The sequence below is a fragment of the Oncorhynchus kisutch genome, linkage group LG18 (genome assembly GCF_002021735.2).
Source record: "Oncorhynchus kisutch isolate 150728-3 linkage group LG18, Okis_V2, whole genome shotgun sequence".
Taxonomy (NCBI): Eukaryota; Metazoa; Chordata; class Actinopteri; order Salmoniformes; family Salmonidae; genus Oncorhynchus; species Oncorhynchus kisutch.
In genome coordinates this window covers 74,025,762-74,052,261 of record NC_034191.2, presented here as the reverse complement: position 1 = coordinate 74,052,261, position 26,500 = coordinate 74,025,762, and the positions used below count along the sequence as shown (strand labels likewise).

Below are 26,500 nucleotides of genomic sequence, written 5' to 3'. Positions count from 1 at the left end.
TACTGAAATCTAACAGTACAGCTCCCACAATCTTATTATCAATTTCCTTCAACCAATCATCAGTCATTTGTGTCAGTTCAGTACATGTTGAGTGCCCTTCTCTATAAGCACGCTGAAAGTCTGTTGTCAATTTGTTTACAGAGAAATAGCATTGTATTTGGTAAAACACCATTATATCCAACAGTTTGCTTTGGCTTTAGAGTCAGCAACCATCTTCAGTAGCTTTCCATCTAAGTTGTCAATGCCAGGAGGTTTGTCATTATTGATCAATAACAATAATTCCACCTCTCCCACACCAACTTTACAAAATTCTAACTTAGTGCTTTTTTTCCATCATTAGTTTTTTTATTCATGAATACAATGGCTCACTGTCCATTGTTGGCATTTCCTGCCTAAGTTTGCCCATTTGGCCAATGAAGTAATCATTAAAATAATTTGCAACATCAAATGGTTTTGTGATGAATAAGCCATCTGATTCAATGAAAGATGGAGTTTAAAATTGTCTTGCTGCCAATAATTTCATTTAAAAGTAGTCCAAAGTTTTTTTTTCTTCCCATAATTCATTCTATCATTGATCTTGGCTTCATAATACATTTTCATTGTTTGATTTAGCCAATAGGCAAGTAGTAGGTTAACTTGTATCAGCAACTGCAGTCAGTGGTACAGGTATCATCGGTACATGTAACCCATGCGTGATGAGTAACTAAAACTGAGTTACAATGAATGGAAAAGGCCTTACACAGGGTTAACTGGGGTAGACCAATACATATTTTGTGTGTCAGGGTAGACAAATAGCCCTTAAGGCTTTGCTTATGTGGTAGATTTCCAAAATGAAGAGATTAAAGACCTCTAGAGCAACATCCAAAATGTACTTTGCCATAATACATCACCCACCAAACTTCTACCACAAACCAAAATAAGATCTATGGTATTCAAGTCAGGTTTATGGCCTGTATTGCTGTTGCCAAGATTAAACAACTTCTTTCTCCCCGACATACTCATGCACAGACACATTTCATTGGTCGTCCCAGATGTGTTAACCCAAAGGGGGAAGTGTAGTGATTTGTTACAGTCTCTGAAGGAGATGAGTCCTCCACTTGGAATAAGATTAGACCTGTTTCTTATTTCTAAACTTGTTTTCCGTTGCAGCCATTTCATATGCTACCCCTAAAAACAATTGGTCAGCGGTAAAACGTCAAGAAAAACTCATCACGGCCAACATTGACAGAGAAAAACAGATGGCATTCTTTGAAAATCAAGACATTTTCAAGGTCAAGACATTTCATGCACTGTGGCAACCTGTCAATCACAACAAAGGACTACTTGGAAATGGAAAAAAAAAGTTTGTTTTGGGGCTGTATATGAAGATTTAGAGCGCACTACAAATCCCTGTGCCATAGAAAATACTTTGCACCATTCTATCAGCTGTGCTCTAATGTCAGTGAGATTTACCTCTGAAAGGGACAGGGTCAATACATGGGCTATGGAATGGTCCTTGAGAAGAATGGAGTCTACTGGTTTGTGTGTAGGTGAGGGTGTTGGGAGGTGGAACGGTTAGTGAAGAGTGCACATTCGCAGATGTGCGCACACACAGAGAAAAACACAAGCTCATGCATGCACTGACGCACACACACACACACACACACACACAAAGGGGTTGTGAACTCACAGAGGGGGGGTTCCAGGGGGTGACCTGTCCGGGCACACCAGCCCACAGGGTGAAGGTCCGGCAGGTCAGAGTCCACCCAGAAGTCAAACTTCTCGTGCCAGCCATCAAAATGGATCTGATTGATACAGAGAGAGACACACACCCACACACACACACACACACAGAGAGAGCAAGACACAGACACACAAAGACCGAGAGAAAGAGAGAAATTGATACACACAGAGATAGAAACAACCACATTAGTATATCATTGTTCTTCATAAAGTGTGCTGTGATCATGTAGAGTCAAATGAAATTTGACTTGAAATTTGACTTGAAATTTGACTTGAATAAACTTGAAATACTTAAAGACCGAAGTAAACAAACATTTTAGAACACCAAGTTTAACGATCATAGAGCTGGTTCCAAATACAGTACCTGCTCCTAGTAGAGGACTCTTCGAAACTACAATGGAATGCATTGTAGATCTGATTATTTTTATTTATTTATTTAACCTTTATTTGAACAGGGAAGACATATTGTGACATAGGTCTCTTTTACAAATGTGCCCTGTAATAAATAAATAAATATATATATATATATATATATATTCCCCCAGCTTTATTTAACCAGGTAGGCAAGTTGAGAACAAGTTCTCATTTACAATTGCCGACCTGGCCAAGATAAAGCAAAGTAGTTTGACACATTCAACAACACAGAGTTACACATGGAGTAAAACAAACATACAGTCAATAATAGAGTAGGAAAATACATCTATATACAATGTGAGCAAATGAGGTGAGATAAGGGAGGTAAAGGCAAAAAAAAGGCCATGGTGGCAAAGTAAATAAAATATAGCAAGTAAAACACTGGAATGGTAGATTTGCAGTGGAAGAATGTGCAAAGTAGAGAGAAATAATTGGGTGCAAAGGAGCAAAATAAATAAATAAATACAGTAGGGGAAGAGGTAGTTGTTTGGGCTAAATTAAAGATAGGTTATGTACAGGTGCAGTAATCTGTGAGCTGCTCTGACAACTGGTGCTTAAAGCTAGTGAGGGAGATAAGTGTTTCCAGTTTCAGAGATTTTTGTAGTTCGTTCCAGTCATTGGCAGCAGAGAACTGGAAGGAGAGGCGGCCAAAGGAAGAATTGGTTTTGGGGTGAGCAGAGAGATATACCTGCTGGAGCGAGTGCTACAGGTGGGTGCTGCTATGGTGACCAGCAAGCTGAGATAAGGGGGGACTTGACTAGCAGGGTCTTGTAGATGATCTGGGTCCAGTGGGTTTGGTGACGAGTATCAAGCGAGGGCCAGCCAACGAGAGCGTACAGGTCGCAGTGGTGAGTAGTATAAGGGGCTTTGGTGACACAACGGATGGCACGGTGATAGACTGCATCCAATTTATTGAGTAGGGTATTGGAGGCTATTTTGTAAATGACATCGCTGAAGTCGAGATTTAACTTTGGATTGGAGATGTTGGATGTGAGTCTGGAAGGAGAGTTTACAGTCTAACCAGAATCCTCGGTATTTATAGTTTGAGAAACCAAGGCTATCGAGTCTGCCAATGAGGATGTGGTGATTGACAGTGTCGAAAGCCTTGGCCAGGTCAATGAATACGGCTGCACAGTATTGTTTCTTATTAATGGAGGTTATGATATCGTTTAGGACCTTGAGCGTCGTTGAGGTGCATCCCTGACCAGCTCTGAAACCAGATTGCATCACGGAGAAGGTATGGTGGGATTCGAAATGGTCGGTAATCTGTTTGTTGACTTGGCTTTCGAAAACCTTAGAAAGGCAGGGGAGGATAGATATAGGTCTGTAGCAGTTTGGGTCAAGAGTGTGTCCCCCCTTTGAAGAGGGGGCTGACCGCAGCTGCTTTCCAATTTTTGGGAATCTCAGACGACATGAAAGACAGGTTGAACAGGCTAGTAATAGGAGTTGCAACAATTTTGACAGATAATTTTAGAAAGAAAGGGTCCAGATTGTCTAGCCCGGCTGATTTGTAGGGGTCCAGATTTTGCAGCTCTTTCAGAACATCAGCTGATTGGATTTGGGAGAAGGAGAAATGGGGAAGGCTTGGGCGAGTTGCTGTGGGGGGTGCAGTGCTGTTGACCGGGGTAGGGGTAGCCAGGTGGTAAGCATGGCCAGCCGTAGAAAAATGCTTATTGAAATTATCAATTATAGTGGATTTATCGGTGGTGACAGTGTTTCATATGCTCAGTGCAGTGAGCAGCTGGGAGGAGGTGTTCTTATTCTCCATGGACTTTACAGTGTCCCAGAACTTTTTAGAGTTTGTGTTGCAGGAAGCAAATTTCTGCTTGAAAAAGTTAGCCTTAGCTTTTCTAACTGCCTGTGTATTTTGCTTTCTAGCTTCCCTGAAAAGTTGCATATCACGGGGGCTGTTCAATGCTAATGCAGAACGCCATAGGATGTTTTTGTGTTGGTTAAAGGCAGTCAGATCTGGAGAGAACCAAGGGCTATATCTGTTCCTGGTTCTAAATTTCTTGAATGGGGCATGCTTATTTAAGATGGTGAGGAAGGCATTTAAAAAACATAACCAGGCATCCTCTACTGACAGGATGAGATGAATATCCTTCCAGGATACCCCGGCCAAGTCGATTAGAAAGGCCTGCTCGCTGAAGTGTTTCAGGGAGTGTTTGACAGTGATGAGTGGAGGTCGTTTGACCGCTGACCCATTATGGATGCAGGTAATGAGGCAGTGATCGCTGAGATCTTGGTTGAAAACAGCAGAGGTGTATTTAGAGGGCAAGTTGGTTAGGATGATATTTATGAGGGTGTCCGTGTTTACGGCTTTGGGGTGGTACCTGGTAGGTTCATTGATCATTTGTGTGAGATTGAGGGCATCAAGCTTAGATTGTAGGATGGCTGGGGTGTTAAGCATGTTCCAGTTTAGGTTGCCTAGCAGCATGAGCTCTGAAGATAGATGGGGGAAAATCAGTTCACATAGGGTATCCAGAGCACAGCTGGGGGCAGAGGGTGGTCTATAGCAGGCGTCAACGGATATATATATAATCTCCAACATATGCAAACTATACTAAACAAAAATATTAAATGCAACATGTAAAGTGTTGGTCCCATGTTTCATGAGAGAAAATAAAAAATCCCAGAAATGTTCCATACGCACAAAAACGTATTTCTCTCAAATTTTTGCCTCAAATTTGTTTACATCCCTGCCAGTGAGCATTTCTCCTTTGCCAAGATAATCCAGCCACCTGACAGGTGTGACATATCAAGAAGCTGATTAAACAGCATAATCATTACGCAGGTGCACCTTGTGCTGCGGACAATAAAAGGCCACTTTAAAATGTGCAATTTGTCTCAAGTTGAGGGAGCGTGCAATTGGCATGCTGACTGAAGGAATGTCCACCGAAGCTGTTGCCAGAGAATTGAATGTTCTCTAACATAAGACACCTCCAACATCATTTTAGAGAATTACGTCCAGCCGGCCTCACAACCGCAGACCACATGTAAAAAAAAGCCAGTCCAGGACCTCCACATCCAGGTTCTTCACCTGCAGGATCGTCTGAGACCAGCCACCTGGACAGCTGATGAAACTGAGGAGTATTTATGTCTGTATTCTGATTGGCTGGGCCTTGCTCCCCAGTTGGTGGGCAGGTCTCCCAAGTGGTTGGGCTTATGCACTCCCATGGCCACACCTTTGACTGATTTCCTTATACGAAATCATCACAAATCAGCCAGGTACATTTCTCCACAAGTCCCCAATCAATACTTTACGTCGCCAGAATGGCACAAGAACATCCAGATGAAACGTATTTTGTTCCAGCAATACGGTGCATTAAAACTCAAAGCAGATCTACCTAGGTCGGTGGAGACCCTAGCAACCTGAAGAGTTAACCAATCCTGTGAACGGGTTAGGCAACTCAGGTGCCTATACTTCAAACAGCAAAGTTAGATAAGACTGAAGTTTATGAAGTAGGGCTTTGATTACACCTCCTTATTTCAAAGATGCATGAATTATACATCATGCTGCTTAAAGCTAATCAATGAATCTTCCTCATTAGCGGGCAAGGGTTGTCATAGTGCTACTTTCAGTGCAATATTAAAGTTTCCACCAAAATCCTAATTTATACTAACACCACCACCACTTCGACTGATGCCTCTCAAAACTCGCAGTGTTTTTAGATTTGTTTCCAAATCTATTAAAACCACGATGACTTGTCAGCTGACAAGCTGCAGCTCATAACCATGGTTCAGTGGTGCTATAGTACTGACAAGCTGCAGCTCATAACCATGGTTCAGTGGTGCTATAGTACTGACAAGCTGCAGCTCATAACCATGGTTCAGTGGTGCTATAGTACTGACAAGCTGCAGCTCATAACCATGGTTCAGTGGTGCTATAGTACTGACAAGCTGCAGCTCATAACCATGGTTCAGTGGTGCTATAGTACTGACAAGCTGCAGCTCATAACCATGGTTCAGTGGTGCTATAGTACTGACAAGCTGCAGCTCATAACCATGGTTCAGTGGTCCTATAGTACTGACAAGCTGCAGCTCATAACCATGGTTCAGTGGTGCTATAGTACTGACAAGCTGCAGCTCATAACCATGGTTCAGTGGTGCTATAGTACTGACAAGCTGCAGCTCATAACCATGGTTCAGTGGTGCTATAGTACTGACAAGCTGCAGCTCATAACCATGGTTCAGTGGTGCTATAGTACTGACAAGCTGCAGCTCATAACCATGGTTCAGTGGTGCTATAGTACTGACAAGCTGCAGCTCATAACCATGGTTCAGTGGTCCTATAGTACTGACAAGCTGCAGCTCATAACCATGGTTCAGTGGTGTTATAGTACTGACAAGCTGCAGCTCATAACCATGGTTCAGTGGTCCTATAGTACTGACAAGCTGCAGCTCATAACCATGGTTCAGTGGTGCTATAGTACTGACAAGCTGCAGCTCATAACCATGGTTCAGTGGCGCTATAGTACTGACAAGCTGCAGCTCATAACCATGGTTCAGTGGTGCTATAGTACTGACAAGCTGCAGCTCATAACCATGGTTCAGTGGTCCTATAGTACTGACAAGCTGCAGCTCATAACCATGGTTCAGTGGTGCTATAGTACTGACAAGCTGCAGCTCATAACCATGGTTCAGTGGTCCTATAGTACTGACAAGCTGCAGCTCATAACCATGGTTCAGTGGTCCTATAGTACTGACAAGCTGCAGCTCATAACCATGGTTCAGTGGTGCTATAGTACTGACAAGCTGCAGCTCATAACCATGGTTCAGTGGCGCTATAGTACTGACAAGCTGCAGCTCATAACCATGGTTCAGTGGTGCTATAGTACTGACAAGCTGCAGCTCATAACCATGGTTCAGTGGCGCTATAGTACTGACAAGCTGCAGCTCATAACCATGGTTCAGTGGTGCTATAGTACTGACAAGCTGCAGCTCATAACCATGGTTCAGTGGTGCTATAGTACTGACAAGCTGCAGCTCATAACCATGGTTCAGTGGCGCTATAGTACTGACAAGCTGCAGCTCATAACCATGGTTCAGTGGTCCTATAGTACTGACAAGCTGCAGCTCATAACCATGGTTCAGTGGTGCTATAGTACTGACAAGCTGCAGCTCATAACCATGGTTCAGTGGCGCTATAGTACTGACAAGCTGCAGCTCATAACCATGGTTCAGTGGCGCTATAGTACTGACAAGCTGCAGCTCATAACCATGGTTCAGTGGTCCTATAGTACTGACAAGCTGCAGCTCATAACCATGGTTCAGTGGCGCTATAGTACTGACAAGCTGCAGCTCATAACCATGGTTCAGTGGTCCTATAGTACTGACAAGCTGCAGCTCATAACCATGGTTCAGTGGTGCTATAGTACTGACAAGCTGCAGCTCATAACCATGGTTCAGTGGTGCTATAGTACTGACAAGCTGCAGCTCATAACCATGGTTCAGTGGTCCTATAGTACTGACAAGCTGCAGCTCATAACCATGGTTCAGTGGTGCTATAGTACTGACAAGCTGCAGCTCATAACCATGGTTCAGTGGCGCTATAGTACTGACAAGCTGCAGCTCATAACCATGGTTCAGTGGTGCTATAGTACTGACAAGCTGCAGCTCATAACCATGGTTCAGTGGCGCTATAGTACTGACAAGCTGCAGCTCATAACCATGGTTCAGTGGTGCTATAGTACTGACAAGCTGCAGCTCATAACCATGGTTCAGTGGCGCTATAGTGTTCCACCAGGGAAGTTAGCAGGCTTGACACCTGTGTGTGTCCCTAGAGTAGCTACACAAATAAATCCTTGTATGTCTAATGTAGCACTGACCACGAATGGATGCCGAGAGGGTTCCGGTGAAGAGGGATGTGACGCGATAGGACAAATATGGTGAGAAATAAGACACTCTGCTCTGTCAATCATCAACTGTATAACCACCCAATACACGCATCAGGCATGTGCGCAAACTCATTGGCATGCAGTACAAACACACACAGGGCATGCGCCATTGGCACACACACTACCAAGTCTCAGTACAAGGCTTGTTAGTGGTTTAACAAGAGCAGCACCATCAAGTGGCTTCTGCAGACTCTCCAGCCTGCTCATTTCACAGAGACACAGTCTTGAACAGATGTGGTGTAGGAGCTGCCAGCTCAGCTTCATCTGCCATGTCACTCAGCAGGCCTCCTCACCCTGACTAACACCCCCCAATCCCTTACTGCTTTCCACATGCCCTCTTCTCATCCCCTCCCCTCATCTCACCCCCGCAATCATCCTTTAATTTGGTTCACTATCAATCCTTCCCCTCTCACTACATCATCCTCTCTTACCCCACCTCTTCACCTTCCTCCCCCTCACCTTGACCCTGTAGTCTTCAGTGTCTGAGACGGTGGCCACACGGACCAGCATGGGGTTCCTCCTGTCCACCGTCTCCAGCTTCATGTTCACCGGGAAACTGTGAGGAGCTCTCTGATGGGGAAGAGAAATGAGAAAGTGAGGGTTGCGAGAGAGACATAACGCAGGGGTGGAGATGGAAGACAGGAAAAGGGCTGTCAGTCACACTGTACTCAGTTCTCTGAGACAGGAAAGCAGAGCATGCCGAGTGGATGAAAGCAGAGGTGAGGACAGGCCCCGTCAGCCAGAAACTCAGCCAGAGGAGAGGATTTGAGGGTGTGAAACTGTGTGGAGCTGTGCCGATGTCATGCAGGGAAGAGGAAGTTGGCAGTGGAGATCTTAAGGGCAGAGAGGAAGTCTGAGTTTGACAGGGGCCGTATCCATAAATCGTCTCAGTCTAAAATTGGTCGTAAGTACTGAGAATAGAGACATTTTACACCTACTCTTAAATGTAAAAAATAAAAGCTATGCAAGAAACATTTGTCATGTGACTAAAGTAAACAGATATTTTAGGACACATCAAGAGCTGTCCTAACAACCAGTTAAGAGTTGTGCAAGTGTCTTGATAATAGAAAAAGGCATTGAGTCAGTGGTTCATGCGCCACACGTGTCATGAATGTTTTGATATTACTATATGATCAGTCTATAAATAATCTACACCTACATGCAACAGCATCTATAAATAATATACACCTACATGCAACAGCATCTATAAATAATCTACACCTACATGCAACAGCATCTATAAATAATATACACCCACATGCAACAGCATCTATAAATAATATACACCTACATGCAACAGCATCTATAAATAATATACACCTACATGCAACAGCATCTATAAATAATCTACACCTACATGCAACAGCATCTATAAATAATATACACCTACATGCAACAGCATCTATAAATAATCTACACCTACATGCAACAGCATCTATAAATAATATACACCTACATGCAACAGCATCTATAAATAATATACACCCACATGCAACAGCATCTATAAATAATCTACACCTACATGCAACAGCATCTATAAATAATCTACACCTACATGCAACAGCATCTATAAATAATCTACACCTACATGCAACAGCATCTATAAATAATCTACACCTACATGCAACAGCATCTATAAATAATATACACCTACATGCAACAGCATCTATAAATAATCTACACCTACATGCAACAGCATCTATAAATAATATACACCTACATGCAACAGCATCTATAAATAATCTACACCTACATGCAACAGCATCTATAAATAATCTACACCTACATGCAACAGCATCTATAAATAATCTACACCTACATGCAACAGCATCTATAAATAATCTACACCTACATGCAACAGCATCTATAAATAATATACACCTACATGCAACAGCATCTATAAATAATATACACCCACATGCAACAGCATCTATAAATAATATACACCTACATGCAACAGCATCTATAAATAATCTACACCTACATGCAACAGCATCTATAAATAATCTACACCTACATGCAACAGCATCTATAAATAATCTACACCTACATGCAACAGCATCTATAAATAATCTACACCTACATGCAACAGCATCTATAAATAATCTACACCTACATGCAACAGCATCTATAAATAATCTACACCTACATGCAACAGCATCTATAAATAATCTACACCTACATGCAACAGCATCTATAAATAATCTACACCCACATGCAACAGCATCTATAAATAATATACACCTACATGCAACAGCATCTATAAATAATATACACCCACATGCAACAGCATCTATAAATAATCTACACCCACATGCAACAGCATCTATAAATAATATACACCCACATGCAACAGCATCTATAAATAATCTACACCTACATGCAACAGCATCTATAAATAATATACACCCACATGCAACAGCATCTATAAATAATCTACACCTACATGCAACAGCATCTATAAATAATCTACACCCACATGCAACAGCATCTATAAATAATCTACACCTACATGCAACAGCATCTATAAATAATATACACCCACATGCAACAGCATCTATAAATAATCTACACCTACATGCAACAGCATCTATAAATAATCTACACCCACATGCAACAGCATCTATAAATAATCTACACCTACATGCAACAGCATCTATAAATAATATACACCTACATGCAACAGCATCTATAAATAATCTACACCTACATGCAACAGCATCTATAAATAATCTACACCCACATGCAACAGCATCTATAAATAATCTACACCCACATGCAACAGCATCTATAAATAATCTACACCTACATGCAACAGCATCTATAAATAATATACACCTACATGCAACAGCATCTATAAATAATCTACACCCACATGCAACAGCATCTATAAATAATCTACACCCACATGCAACAGCATCTATAAATAATCTACACCTACATGCAACAGCATCTATAAATAATCTACACCCACATGCAACAGCATCTATAAATAATCTACACCTACATGCAACAGCATCTATAAATAATCTACACCCACATGCAACAGCATCTATAAATAATCTACACCTACATGCAACAGCATCTATAAATAATATACACCTACATGCAACAGCATCTATAAATAATCTACACCTACATGCAACAGCATCTATAAATAATCTACACCCACATGCAACAGCATCTATAAATAATCTACACCCACATGCAACAGCATCTATAAATAATCTACACCTACATGCAACAGCATCTATAAATAATATACACCTACATGCAACAGCATCTATAAATAATCTACACCCACATGCAACAGCATCTATAAATAATCTACACCCACATGCAACAGCATCTATAAATAATCTACACCTACATGCAACAGCATCTATAAATAATCTACACCCACATGCAACAGCATCTATAAATAATATACACCCACATGCAACAGCATCTATAAATAATATACACCTACATGCAACAGCATCTATAAATAATATACACCCACATGCAACAGTATGTCTGGAGCTTTTGAAAATGATTTCACATGATATGCCTAAACACTTAATAACCACATAGGCTAAAAAAAATAATAGTATTTTTAATTGTATTATTTAATTAACCTAAAGCATGTTATTCGAAGTTATCCATTTGGAGAGCAATATCATGTTGTTAAAAATATGCCTTAATTGGGCATGCCGAAGCCATCTAGGGCCCACGTTAACTTTGAATGTGTTCAATGAAAGTGGATAGACCTTTCAAATGTTTTATGCAACATTGTCGGCAAGTGATTGGATGCCAACTGTGCCAAAGCAATTTAGAGTTGTTAAAACGGGAGCATCAGACTTGTAAAAAATAATAATAATAAATGTATGCATGCCAACATGCCAAGAATTAAGAGTAGGCAAAGTGATCATGTCAGGTGAAAATTATATCAATCGTTTTAACATTGCAACATTTCATGTATAGTTACATAACCAACCACGATGAGGCACCACCAGCTGTGCAGGCTTCGGAGAACCACGAAACAATGTCAATGAGCGGCATCACTATCTTTCCTTTGCGGTACCTCAAAAGGTCGTGATTACCAGCTGAGAGAAACTTTTATGAGTTGATTTTTTTTAGATGCTTTGTGGATACGGGCCCAAGTCTGGAAAAGTGACAAGCCGATGTCAAACTGAGGAAAACATGACTTGAAGGAACCTAACCACAACCGTTATTAAACTGCCTTCAATTTCAAATTGTTTGTAGGAGGTTTTTTAGACAATAAAGGATATCATTATGAAACACTAAAGAAGCCGTTAGATTGCAGCAGAGCCTTGGAACAACAATGGTGCCGCGTGACTCTCTCTCTCACACACACACAAACACACACAGCGCTGTCTGATACAAAGCTAGCCAGCTGTTCTGTGCCTAGCGCTTACTGCTTACCATACAGAAAGCCTGGCTTGGAACTGCCGTGGAACCATTGTCTTCTAAGTACTCCTCCCACAGGAAATGTTCTGGATTGGGGTGTCCTTGAACATAATCCAAAACACAATCCGATTAAAACACGGTGAATCGCGCACGCACATGCACACACAAACAACTTCAAACTGGGACCATAAACGCCATTACAAACTAATTAAAAAGACAAATGAGCTTGAAAACTTCAAAATGTGACACACACACACACACACACACACAATCCCCGAGCTGACAAGGTACAAATATGCCGTTCTGCCCCTAAACAAGGCAGTTAAACCCACTGTTCCTAGGCCGTCATTGTAAATAAGAATTTGTTCTTAACTGATTTGCCTAGTTAAATAAAAAGGTTGAAAACATTTTTTTAAAACATATTGCCTGGTTTCGGAGGGAAATTATGTTTAGCTAGCGGAGATTGAGTTGTGGGAGGCTGCCATTAGTAAGTGATTAGTTCTACTGGCCACTGCCTCAGTAGTTCTTGTTAAATCTGCCAAATACAGGAGAGGAAAACTAGATTCCATTCTAGTAAAACATCAAGAGAAAATGCATTGGTGCATCTCAATAGACTAAAAGTGGCCTCCTGCTAGCAATATGGCAGATGCATCTTGCTACAAGGAATTTATAACACATTAAGACAAAATATGTTCTGTGAATAGAAGCAGCTGGAAGTCTGGTAGTAAATCTGTTGGTAAAGAGCCTACAGATGGTTCAATATGAGGTAATGAGCACTTTCACAGATTCTCAGGGCAAGATATAACATAATATGAGTAAGTACACCTGTCTCTTCATTGACTATAGGAATACGTTCCAGAGCTGCAGTTGTTCACCTGATCTAAGAACAACACCTGAGGAATCATACTGTATGATAAAGGATTTGGTTTGAACACATTCCCTTCATATTGATGTTTGATGCAATCAAAAGAGAGTCACAGACAACATTGGTGAAAACTGAAATTCACAGAAACAATGTAAACATTCAGGGCAATACCAGAAAAAACAAAACATTTTGTCCCAGATGCCATCATGTTGGTATTCACAACTTCAGCCCTGGGGGGACTGCACCCGTCAAACGTTTGGACACACCTACTCATTCAAGGGTTTTTCTTTATTTTTACTATTTTCTACATTGTAGAATAATAGTGAAGACATCAAAACTATGGAATCATGTGGTTTCCAAAAAAGGTATTAAACAAATCAGAATATATTTTTGATTCTTCAAAGTAGCCACCCTTTGCCTTGATGACAGCTTTGCACACTCTTGGCATTTTCTTAACCTGCTTCACTTGGAATGCTTTTCCAACCATCTTGAAGGAGTTCCCACATATGCTGAGCACTTGTTGGCTACTTTTCCTTAACTCTGCGGTCCAACTCATCCCAAACCATCTCAATTGGGTTGAGGTCGGGTGATTGTGGAGGCCAGGTCATCTGATGCAGTATTCCATCACTCTCTTTATTGGTCATATAGCCCTTACACAGGCTGGAGGTGTGTTGGGTCATTGTCCCGTTGAAAAAACAAATGATAGTTCTACTAAGCGCAAACCATATGGGATGGCGTATCGCTGCAGAATGCTGTGGTAGGCATGCTGGTGAAGTGTGCCTTGAATTCCAAATAAATCACAGACAGTGTCGCCAGAAAAGCAACCCCACACCATCACACCACCTCCTCCATGCTTCACGGTGGGAACCACACATGCAGAGACCATCCGTTCACCTACTCTGCGTCTCACAAAGACACGGTGGTTGGAACCAAAAATCTCAAATTTGGACTCGTCAGACAGATGATGTCCATTGCTCGTGTTTCTTGGCCCAAGCAAGTATCTTATTGTTATTATTGGTGTCCTTCAAGGGAAAGGGGGACACCTCGTCAGTTGTACAACTGAATGCCGTCAACTGAAATGTGTCTTCCACATTTAACCCAACCCCTCTGAACCAGAGAGGTCCGGCGGGCTGCCTTTGAAATCAACATCCACGTCTTCGGCGCCCGGGGAACAGTGGGTTAACTGCCTTGATCAGGGGCAGAACGACAGATTTTTACCTTGTTAGCCTAAACCATTTGAATTTCTAGCTTTAAGTCTTACAACTAGGTTCTAATTCGAAAGTAACTGGTTCTGCAAGTCTACCGCCCTCCCTCCACAAAGAAATGTTTGTTTTATTTAACTAGGAAAGTCAGTTAAGAACAAATTATTATTTACAATGATGGCCTACCGGGGAGCAGTGGGTTCCCTGCCTTGTTCAGGGGCAGAATGACAGATTTTTACCTAGTCAGCTCAGGGATTCAATCCAGCAACCTTTCGGTTTACTGGCCCAAAGCTCTATCTACTAAGCTACCTGCCACCCCAGGTAACAGAGTTAACTAGTTGTTAACTAGTCTCACTGACTTAATAGCTTCTTTTTTTAACTTCTGAGATGTTTGTCATAGGTGACTTTAACCTGTCCTGGGGAACCCAAGACTCAGTCGGTTTATAGGATTTGTAATAACCTAAACATCCCTCCGTTGATTACCAAACCCACACAACCAAATCTGAGGGACTCTAATAAAATCAACATTAATTGACCATATCTTTACAAATACGCCAGAGAAATTTGTGGCTAGTGGTGTTTTCTCCCTGGATATTAGTGATCACTTTCTATTGTCTGCATTAGATATGTTTCGTACTCCTAAGGCAAAACCATGTACAAGGAGAAAATGTCAAAGAAATTGTGAACAAGCTTTTTTACCATTGCGATCTTAATGGTATCTTAGATATACCGGATTCTGACATGGTTCCAAATTCACTTTATTCATGTTTTTAACAACATTACAGATTAGCATGGCTAAAAGTACTGACTCGGGCCGGAACTGGCAATCCTTCCGAGAATTGAGAAATCTGTGTAAAACTTGTTTGAAAAGCTACATCTGATTATTATATTAACACTAGCTGACTGTACAGGAAATGCATATAAATTCTGGAAAACTGTGAAATCATTAAAGGGTTGCTCTTCCCTTACAAATTAATGTAGAGTCTGGCCCTATTACTGATAACGTTGATATCATTAATTCATTTAAATCAACATTTTATTTCTGCAGGCTCTCTCTTGGTAAGAACTCAAAAACCTACTCACTTTGACAATGTACTGGATGTTGCTGGGGGGAATTATACTGAATAATTTTGAAAATGTCCGTCAGGGATTTTCCTTTTGGCAATTCACAGACAATTAAGTCCTTGATATGTTGTTGGCATTAGACATGAAGAAATCTACAGGGGCCCACCATTTGGATCCACGTCTGCTCAAGTGTGCAGCATCCCTCATTGTGGGCCTAATAACCCACATGCTTCATTTAACATATCTACACTACCGTTCAAAGGTTTGGGGAAATGTCCTTGTTTTCCATGAAAACATACATGAAATGAGTTGCAAAATGAATAGGAAATATAGTCAAGACGTTGACAAGGTTAAACATTTTTTTTTTTTTTATGTTGAAATAATAATTGTATCCTTCAAACTTTGCTTTCGTAAAATAATCCTCAATTTGCAGCAATTACAGACTTTTGGCATTCTAGTTGTTAATTTGATGTAATCTGAAGAGATTTCACCCCATGCTTCCTGAAGCACCTCCCAGAAGTTGGATTGGCTTGATGGGCACTTCTTACGTACCATACGGTCAAGCTGCTCCCACAACAGCTCAATAGGGTTGAGATCCGGTGACTGTGCTGGCCACTCCATTATAGACAGAATACCAGCTGACTGCTTCTTCCCTAAATAGTTCTTGCATAGTTTGGAGCTGTGCTTTGGGTCATTGTCCTGTTGTATGAGGAAATTGGCTCCAATTCAGCACCCTGTCCAAGGGGTATGGCATGGTGTTGCAAATAGGAGTGATAGTCTTCCTTTTCATTTTTTCTGCACGAGATTTTCAGTTTCTTGGCAATTTATCGCATGGAATAGCCTTCAATTCTCAGAACAACAATAGACTGACGAGTTTCAGAAGAAAGTCCTTTGTTTCTGGACATTGAGCCCACAAATGCTGATGCTAAAAATACTCAACTAGTCTAAAGGCCAGTTTTATTGCTTCTTTAATCAGCACAAGTTTCCAGCTGTGTTAACATAATTGCAAAAGGGTTTTCTAATGATCAAATGGCTGATCCAAGTTGATCATTTTACAAAGGCTAACAACGAGTGATAGTTGCTGATAACGGGCCTCTGTACGCCTACGTAGATATAAAAAATGTTTTAAAAAAAAAATGTAAAATCAGCCGTTCCCTGCTACAATAGTCATTTACAACATTAACAATGTCTACACTGTATTTCTGATCAATTTGATGTTTGTTTTTTAAAAATGGACAAAAAAAAGTGCTTTTCTTTCAATAACAAGGACATTTCTAAGTGAACCAAACTGTTGAACGGTTGTGTGTGTGTGTGTGTGTGTGTGTGTGTGTGTGTGTGTGTGTGTGTGTGTGTGTGTGTGTGTGTGTGTGTGTGTGTGTGTGTGTGTGTGTGTGTGTGTGTGTGTATATACAGTGCCTTGCGAAAGTATTCGGCCCCCTTGAACTTTGCGACCTTTTGCCACATTTCAGGCTTCAAACATAAAGATATAAAACTGTATTTTTTTGTGAAGAATCAACAACAAGTGATTTGTTAAAGTTTGAAGGTGCTCTGGTCAGATGAAACCAAAATGGAACTTTTTGGCAATAATGCAAAACGCTACAAAGTATTAACTTAAGGGGGCTGAATAATTTTGCACGCCCAATTTTTCAGTTTTTGATTTGTTAAAAAAGTTTGAAATATCCAATAAATGTCGTTCCACTTCATGATTGTGTCCCACTTGTTGATTCTTCACAAAAAAATACAGTTTTATATCTTTATGTTTGAAGCCTGAAATGTGGCAAAAGGTCGCAAAGTTCAAGGGGGCTGAATACTTTCGCAAGGCACTGTATATTCCTAAAGAGTGGAAATCAGTGCATGTGCTGCCACTAAGGTAGTTGATTGTTGTGATGTTGACAACTATCTTTCCATATCAAGGCTTTCTTGTTGAGTTAAGATTTTTGAATCCTTGGTGAATGTTTTTTTTGTTTGTTTAATCTGTGAACTGCATTTTGAATGTATATCAATCAGGGTTTAGACCAGGGCACTATTACTGCAACACACAAGTTATAAATGATATTGGCAATGCCTTGGATGCTAAAATGAATAGTGCTTGCCTATTTCTAGTTTTGTCAAAAGCTTTTGATACAGCTGATCATTCTCTTATAGAGTAAGTTGTCTGTGTTAGGTCTTGGTTCTGATGCCTGTTTATGGTTTCAGAATTATCTTAGTGACAGAACTCAGGCTATTATGATAGACAGGGTTAAATCCACATTTCTTGATGTGCTTAAAGGGGTACCCCAGTGTTCGATTTTGGGTCCGTTGTTGTTCACATTGTGTATAAATGACATTGGAAATACTGTTCACACCTGTAACATTAATCTCTACGCAGATTAGTTATTTACTCCTGTGCCTCTTTAGTGCAGCAGGCCATTGGTGACCTTTAGCAGGATGTTGAGTCGATCCAAAATCCTTTACTGATCTTAAATTAATGTTAACTGCAAATAAAACCAGATTCTATGCTGTTCACTAGGTCTCGTGATGTTGACCCTGAGGACTTGTGTGTTAGCACTTTAAATGGAGTCCAAATGGAGCAAGTTTCTCACTATAATTACTTGGGTATCTGGATTGATGACAAGTTGTCTTTTGAAACACACATTGAAAACTTGACAAAAGAAGCTGAGATCTGAGATCTTATATATATATATATTTTTTTATATATAGAAATAAATCCTGCCTCAGTTCTGAAAACAGAAGGAAAATTGTTCAAAGAACACTTCTCTCTGTAATAGACTATGGTGACATTATTTATATGCGGTAGCCTCTGTTTTGAAACCATTGGACTCAGTATTCCATTCAGCAATACGTTTTATCACCGGGGACGGTTTTAGGACTCATCATTATATTCTTTACTCTTCTGTCTGTAAGAAGAGAGCTGCACTCTTATTTATTTACAAAGCAGTCTTTCAGAAACTTCCTCCGCACATTACTTCATTGTACATCTAAAAATGAATCAAACGACCAAACCCGTTCTCAGGGATGGTTAACTCTGAAGATCCCTTTGGTCTGCATAGTATTGGGAAAATCTGCTTTTAGTTTAATTGCCCCTTGTGTGGAACAATACACAGAATTCCTTGCAATGAGATATTACAATTATTGATTGGAAACTTTTGTTACAGAATGAGATTGCTTTTCTTAAATATATTTAATATTGTGTTTTATTTGTAAACGTACACAGGGCTTTCTTGTTAGTTCTCATTGAGACTCACTGTTTACATAAAGGTTCATAAAAAATAAAACTTTTCTGAGCAATTTTTTCCCCGCTTTGTCATTATGGGGAATTTGTGAGTAGATTGAAGGTGAAAATGTTTTTATTTCATCAATTTTAGAATAAGTCTGTAACGTAACTAAATCGGAATACTTTCTGAATGCACCATGTATATACACCACCAATCAAACGTTTGGACACACCTACTCATTCAAGGGTTTTTCTTTATTTTGACTATTTTCTACATTCTAGAACAATAGTTACGGACTTCAAAACTATGAAATAACACATATGGAAACATCTAGTAACCAAAAGAAGTGTTAAATAAATAAAAAATATTTTTTAGATTCTTTAAAGTAGCCACCCGTTGTCTTGACGACAACTTTGCACACTCTTGGCATTGTGTTTTATTACAAATGATGTAGTTGATGATCCCTGATAGACTGTTGGTATCTCCCAGCACCACATATACACCCCTAAAACTGCTATAGTTGAGCCAAGGACTATCGGGTCCGATAGGAGCTGAGAGAGCGAGAGAGAGAGAGAGAGAGAGCGCTAGCAAAAAGCGAGAGAGAGAAACCTTATTTCAAATGGTAAATTAATGCTCTCTGCACAAGGCATGGATCAAATAGTTAAAATAATGTTTTACCCAACAGCTGTGGTAACAGAAACTATAATCTCTCTCCCCCTGTTCTCCCCCCTCTTCACCCCTATTTCCTTAGCTCTTCCCATTCGCTGATCTGATGTATGATGATTGTGCTACAGAATCCATTTAACAGCACATCACCCCGCTCGCTTTTAACTGGAAAAACAGATGCAGTATTGCGACACACAGGAGAATGTTAGCCAAATGGCACAACCAAGTCGCCTATTAGATTGTAGAACAGGAGAGGAGGGAAGGAGGGAGAAGAAAATTGAGAAATAGGAGAGAGCCTAGAGGGTTTTGATATCCTCTCAAATGCTTCAGACTTGGAATCCTCACATTTTTGTCATTTATCAAACACTCTTATCCAGAGCAAATTACAGTTTGTGCTTTCATCTTACGATAGCTAGGTGGGACAACCATATATCACAGGAAATATGTCATTTTATTGAGGAAAAGTGTATCAGCAAAGTCAGAGCTAGAAAGGAGGGGTTGGATTCAGGTGCTTTCAGAAGATGGGCAGGGTCTGCTGTCCTATCTTCAGGGGGAAGCTGGTTTCACCATTGGGGTGCCAGGACAGAGAAGAGCTCGGACTGGACTGAGCGGGAGCTGCCCTCCTGTAGGGGTGGCAGGGCCAAGAGACCAAAGGTGGCAGAACGGAGTGCTGAGGTTGGGGTTTAGGGTTTGAGCATAGCCTGAAGGTAGGGAGGGCAGTTCCTCTTGCTGCACTGTTGGCAAGCGCCATGTTCTACTAGTGGATGTGAGCTTCAACTGGAAGCCAGTGGAGTGTGCAGAGGAGTAGGGTGACATGGGACAACTTGGGAATGTTGACCAGGTGGGCTGCAGCGTTCTGGTTAAGGTTCAGGGGTTTGATGGCACAAGCAGGGAGCCCAGCTAACAGCAATAGTCCAGACCGAAGATGACAAGGACCTGCACCGCTTCCTGTGTGAGGTAAGGTTGTACTCAATGGATGGTGTAGAGCATGAACCAGCAGGATTGAGTCACTGCTTTGATGTTTGCAGAGAACGACAAGTGTTGTCCAGGGTCGCACAAAGGTTCTTTGCACTCTGGAAGAGCGACATTTGAGTTGTCAACCATGATTGAGAGGTCTTTGAGCGAGCAGGCCTTCCCCGGGAGGTAGAGAATCTCTGTCTTGTCGAGGTGATGGGCCGACATCCAAGCTGAGGTATCTGCAAGGCACACAGAGATGCGTGCGTCACCTGGGTGTCAGAAGGGGGGGAAGGAGAAAAGTAGTTGAGTGTCATCCACATAGCAATGATAGGAGAGACCATGTGAGGATATGACAGAGCCAAGTGACTTCGTGTATAGAGAGAAGAGGAGAGGGCCTAGAACCGAGCACTAGGGGTACACCAGTAGTGAGAGTACGTGATGCAGGCACAGATCCTCTCCTCGTCACCTGGTAGGAGCGGCCTGCCAGGTAGAACGCAATCCAAGAGTGTGTAGAGCCTGAGTCGCTCAGCCCTGAGAGCGTGCAGAGGATCTCATATTTCACAGTGTCGAAGGCAGAAGATAGATCTTGCAGGATGAGAACAGAGGAAAGAGAGCCAGCTTTGACAGTGCGGAGAGCCTCTGCGTTACAGAGAAGCAAAGTCTCGGTTGAGTGACCCGTCTTGAAGCCTGACTGGTTAGGGTCAAGAAGATCATTCTGAGAGAGATAACAAGAGAGTTGATCAGAGACAGCACACTCAAGTGTTTTGGAAAGACAAAAATTGGATACAGGTCTGTAGTTTTTGACTTCAGATGAGTCGAGTGTTGGTTTCTTTTGGAGTCAGAGGGGACGCAGCCTGGGCTCAGGGATGAGTTGATGAGGAATTGGAGGAAGGTCTCCAGAGAAGGTCTGGAAAAGGAAGGATGGGGTCGAGCGGACAGGTTGTCAGGCAGGGCAGACCTCACTAGCTGCAGGGTTTCATATGGAGAGAGGGGAGAAAGCGGTCAATGCATAGGGTAGTTCTGTGTGACTGGGACCAGTGGACTCAATAGGCTGAGTGAATGCAGAACAGATTTCATCAACCTTATTTTTAAAGTGGTTGACAAAGTCGCCCACAGAGAGGGAGAAGGGAGGGGGGAGACTTAGGAGGGAGGAAAAGTGTTTCCTGGGGCTAGAGGCAGAAGCTTGACATTTAGAGCGATAGAAAGTGGCTTTAGCAGCAGATACAGAGGAAGAGAAGGTCGAGAGGAGGAAGTAAATGATAACTTCCGGAGGACCAATTTTCCTCAGCTGCCCACAGCGCTGTTCTGTAAGCTCGCAATGAGTCACTCAGCCACGGAGCAGGGGGGGAGGGCCGAGCCATAGGATGCGGAAAGGGAGGTGAGTACGGTCGAACAGGCATAATCAGAAGACAGGAGGAAGAAGGATTTAGCAGAAGAGAGAGAGGATAGAAGAGGAGAGGGGAGTGGGAGAGAGAGAGCGAGCGCTTTGCAATATGCTTTTAATGTTTGTCGTAAACACAATAAGACATTAAAGCCACACAAAGTGAAATTCTAGACACCTCCTATACCTTTGTCCCATTTAACGTTACCCCGACAACTTTAACATATCATCGTAGCTAGATGCTGACTGCAGATGAGAAACTTTTAAATGATTGACAACATCTAGACTGACAGGAGAGCTGGTTTTATGTAAGTCTAGAGAAGAATATGAAAATATGAAGCTGGGCTGTCGAAGCGGTCAATGGATCAAACCATTCCAAATCATGAGATTAAAGCAGAGCTTGGGTCTATGTAGCCTATGTACAGAAGTATCAACTGCAAAGGAAGTGGAGGTGAATGTTGACAGGTGCAGTAAATAATATAGGAATAGTCTAAATGTAAAGAAAAATGACTGTCAATTGAATGCTTTAAAAAATAACTAATTGTAATATAACTTAACATTACTAAGTTATGTGCTATAATGTAGTGTTCCATCATGCTATATCAACAAAAACAACAATTGTGAAGTAAATGACTAATGTTAGATGTTTTATGCATTGAAGGGCATGTACAGTATACTATGTACTGTATTACTAAAGAACAGCTGTGATTAGGGGCAGAAGGTAGCCTAGTGGTTAGTGTTGGGCCAGTAACCGAAAGGCTGCAAGATCAAATCCCTGAGCTGACAAGGTAAAAATCTGTCGTTCTGCCCCTGAACAAGGCAGTTAACCCACTGTTCCTAGGCCATCATTGTAAATAAGAATTTGTTCTTAACTGACTTGTCAAGTTAAATAAAAGGTTCAATAATAATAAAGTCCCTCATTTTAGGATGATGCACGTGTCATACATATAGCGTATAACTTAAGCCTTGTTCACATTGGCAGTTTGAAGAGACTAAAATCTAATATGTTGGCATAAATCTGATTCGAATGTGTTTTTTCCTGCAGTCTGAACAGCCAAAAAGTACATGGAATCAGGTATTTAAGAGACATTTCAAACCACCTTTGAAATCAGATACAAATCTGATTCATAGCCATGCAAGTTGTGTCTAAACAGTCAAATCTGATTTTTTTGGCCATTGTGGTTTTTACACTGTTATTTGGCATTTATTGTTGTTGCTAGCTACTCTGTTAACACTTTTGACAAGAACATGTGGGAGCTAGCTATCTTGTTAATTGTTTACAAAGAAATGAGTGAATATGCTAGAAAGATCAACAGCTAGTGGACTGCTGTGGCTGGCTAGCTAGCTAGTGGACTGCTGTGGCTGGCTAGCTAGCTAGTGGACTGCTGTGGCTGGCTAGCTAGCTAGTGGACTGCTGTGGCTGGCTAGCTAGCTAGCTAGTGGACTGCTGTGGCTGGCTAGCTAGCTAGTGGACTGCTGTGGCTGGCTAGCTAGCTAGTGGACTGCTGTGGCTGGCCAAAAAGGACTTGTTTTGAAAGTTGCATCATCTTATCCTTTGAGGCTTTAAAGGTGTTCTTACCACTATGATTTTGAACATTCAAAACAACTGGGAAATGTCCATGACAGGCATTATTGTCACCTTAGCTTGCTACAGAACTGAGTGATAGGAAGCACAAGTACCACCACCAATCAGTCTAGACAACTGCTCCCACCCCCCTCGTTACTATGACAACTAGTGTAGCCTTGTCAGCACATGACTGCTGTCTGAACACACACAATTTGGTCACTGTTTGTACAGTCAGTATTCCAAAATGGATCCCTGCCCGTTTCGCTATAAAGCTAAGGGATGGGGCTGGAGAAATGTAACCCAGCTCAAATTCAAACAGCGCTAAGGACTGACCATCCATGATATCAAATGTAGTGTTTTAACCATGTTTTGAGGCTATAGTGTTTGTTTACATACATACATATTTTGGGTTCTGTTGGGGTACATCAGAAGAACTAAGCTCATAAGACATAAGTAAAATTCTTCAAGAATCAATGGGCATATATAATTATGTCCAAAAATGGATGCAGCAACCAAGAATTCTAGCTTTAAATAAGTAGGGGGTGGAAGGGGACAAAAGCAAATTAGAGGGGAAATGAAATTGATTACTCGAGTATTGGGGTGGCAGGGTAGCCTAGTGGTTAGAGCGTTGGACTTGTAACGAAAGGTTGCAAGATCGAATCCCCGAGCTGGCAACGTAAAAATCTACTGTTCTGCCCCGGAACAAGGCAGTTAAACCCACTGATCATAGGCCACCATTGAAAATAAAATTTTGTTCTAAACTGACTTGCCTAGTTAGATAAAGGTTAAATAAATAAATATAAATATGGGGACTAAAGTAAGGAATGACTAAAGTAGGCCTTTTTGACAGATATTAGCCACACCGCATCCAAAGTGACTTTCACACAACACATGTATAGAGTATTGTATCTACTGGGCAAGCTACTCACCCTGAGGTGCAGTGAGAGGTCGTCCGTGGTCCTGGCACCAGCCCACTGGGTGGATGTGAGGGCTGCTGGCATCACACCTAAAATGCACATCACAATATAACTCTAAATTTGTTTCTTATTGATTTTGAATTTAATGTAATATTGTTCTTGTCTATTACTGTTCTATACTTTGTCATGTATTTGTACATTTATGTGGACCCCAGGAAGAGTCCCAACAAAATAAACCAAACACACACCACTAAACCACAGCATACAATACATTATCTTCCTACATAGACACACTTCCTCAACTAAACACACACACACACACACACACACACGTATTTCAACCCTCCTGGGGTAGCACATAACAATAACCTCAACATGCAATTTGCATTTAAAATACAAAGTTTGTGACCGGGAGAATTTTGCAATAGGGCTCCGACGAGAGGTTCTGGGAATGGATTCTCAAACCTTGTAACCCGTGCGGTTATTAAATATTAGCGATAGCGATGTTTCTTTGCAACTTTGACGTTCAATTTTCTCTCAAGATTGCCAAACAATTTGTACGTTGATGTAGTGCCCATCGGTTATGAATCTTTCCACTTCTGTGTTGAGAAGTCGTGTTTTTACAGTCGGTTCCTGATTTTTACCCCCCTAGTCGATTGACGCACTGGTGCATAGTACATTTTAAAAATACTAATAAAAATTACCATCACAATCTGTCAGTTTAAGCTTGAGATATGTTATTTTATTTAATTTTTTGCATTGGATGCGTCTCAATCCACCACATCCGCCGATATCGCACTTCCACAAAGGGCCGCGATATCGGCGGATTGCAGTACCCCATGAAAAAAAAATCTGCTGTTTTTTTGTAGAATGAATCAACTTTTAATAGTGCCCTGGGCCTTTACTAGTCCTGTATTAGAGGACCAATATAGCCGTCTGTAGCACGGGCTACATTGTGAGGGTGGAGAGACATGCATCTTTGTTCCAGCTAAACTTGAACAGGACAGTAGGCCTAACTACCTTTAAAAGCGTGTTTAAAAAAATAAGACGCTTTATCGTCACCAGATAGGTGCAGTGAAATGTGTTGTTCTCATGAAGATCTACGACAGCAGTATTAGACTGAAAGATAAGGTCATTTCATCAAACTTGAGGCTCCCCGCGCTTATTAATTGCTCATTCAACATATTGGTTGCTACTTCCCTCAATCCAATTTGAACCGTTTCCCTTCCTAACTGATTTACATTCCCTGAGGTCAACCAGAAATGTTTCCTTGGCCAAATATTCCCAGATTTTCTAATAAGAAAAGGCCACACGTGATGCCATACGTTTTTTATCATGTAGGCTACACTGTCCTTCAAAATCATCCTGTTGTCCCACATTTGGGTATTTTAAAATGTGGTCACTCGGTTTGACCTACAAACTATTATGACCACTCTATGGAAAGGGGAGACTCTCACGTTTTGCTCTATGACCCCAACAAGTGTCACTGGACTCGTCTGAAAGTAACCGATACCGGTTTTAAAAAATGTATGAAGGTAGATTTGTGCCTACCCAAAAAAAAGGGGTTCAATGCGTTTCTCTGGGCTACAGTAACAAAGGCTAAAATAAATATTTAATCAAATACTTTTTATTTTTATTTTTTATACCTAAAGGGTTCAAAACATTCCAAATCAAATAGCAGAATGATCCATAGTATGAAGATCTTAAAACAATTCCATGTCAGCTTAGAACCCCCCCCCCCCCCAACGACTTAATCCTTCAAAGTATAAAGAGCACCAAAAACAACTAACCATGAGCCTTAGCGTTTCTACCACCACAAAAACAGACCCTGGGTCTGTTCTAAAGTGACTGCAAAATTTGGTCAGATGCACCTGTGACAGTGCTATTGAGTGCCATTGTGTGTTTGCGAACAGATCTCATGGTTTATTTTAGGGCTGTGTCTGATAACTTAGCTAGCTAACAGAAATTGGAAATGCAACATCACACCTAACCAACAACCGCCATGTTTCTCAATTTCAAAGGAAAGATTCCATTGGTCACGTGACTTGCATATGCTCTGTGATTGGACAATACAGAGCACAACGCTGTATGGGATAAGTTTACACCCCAACTCTGGTATGCCCCCTAACTCTGGAATGTACACAGTCTTGTTGACTTTTCTTTCAAATATCACAATTCTTTAAATGCGATTACTAATCTTTTGAATTAATGATTCATCCAGG

General features: G+C 41.2%; 1 protein-coding gene across 6 annotated transcripts in view; it reads right to left on the bottom strand.

Moving 5' to 3' along the window:
• LOC109909804 (lethal(3)malignant brain tumor-like protein 4) overlaps positions 1-26,500 on the bottom strand; it is a 124,335-nt gene that overhangs the window by 68,564 nt on the left and 29,271 nt on the right. For all 6 annotated transcript variants that reach the window (XM_031796773.1, XM_031796774.1, XM_031796776.1 and 3 more), the window contains exons 10-13: positions 24,291-24,367; positions 12,459-12,544; positions 8,493-8,603; positions 1,670-1,784 (exon numbers count right to left, since the gene is read on the bottom strand). In XM_031796773.1, the coding sequence (XP_031652633.1) occupies positions 1,670-1,784; positions 8,493-8,603; positions 12,459-12,544; positions 24,291-24,367 (389 nt within the window). The remainder of the gene's footprint in view (positions 1-1,669; positions 1,785-8,492; positions 8,604-12,458; positions 12,545-24,290; positions 24,368-26,500) is intronic.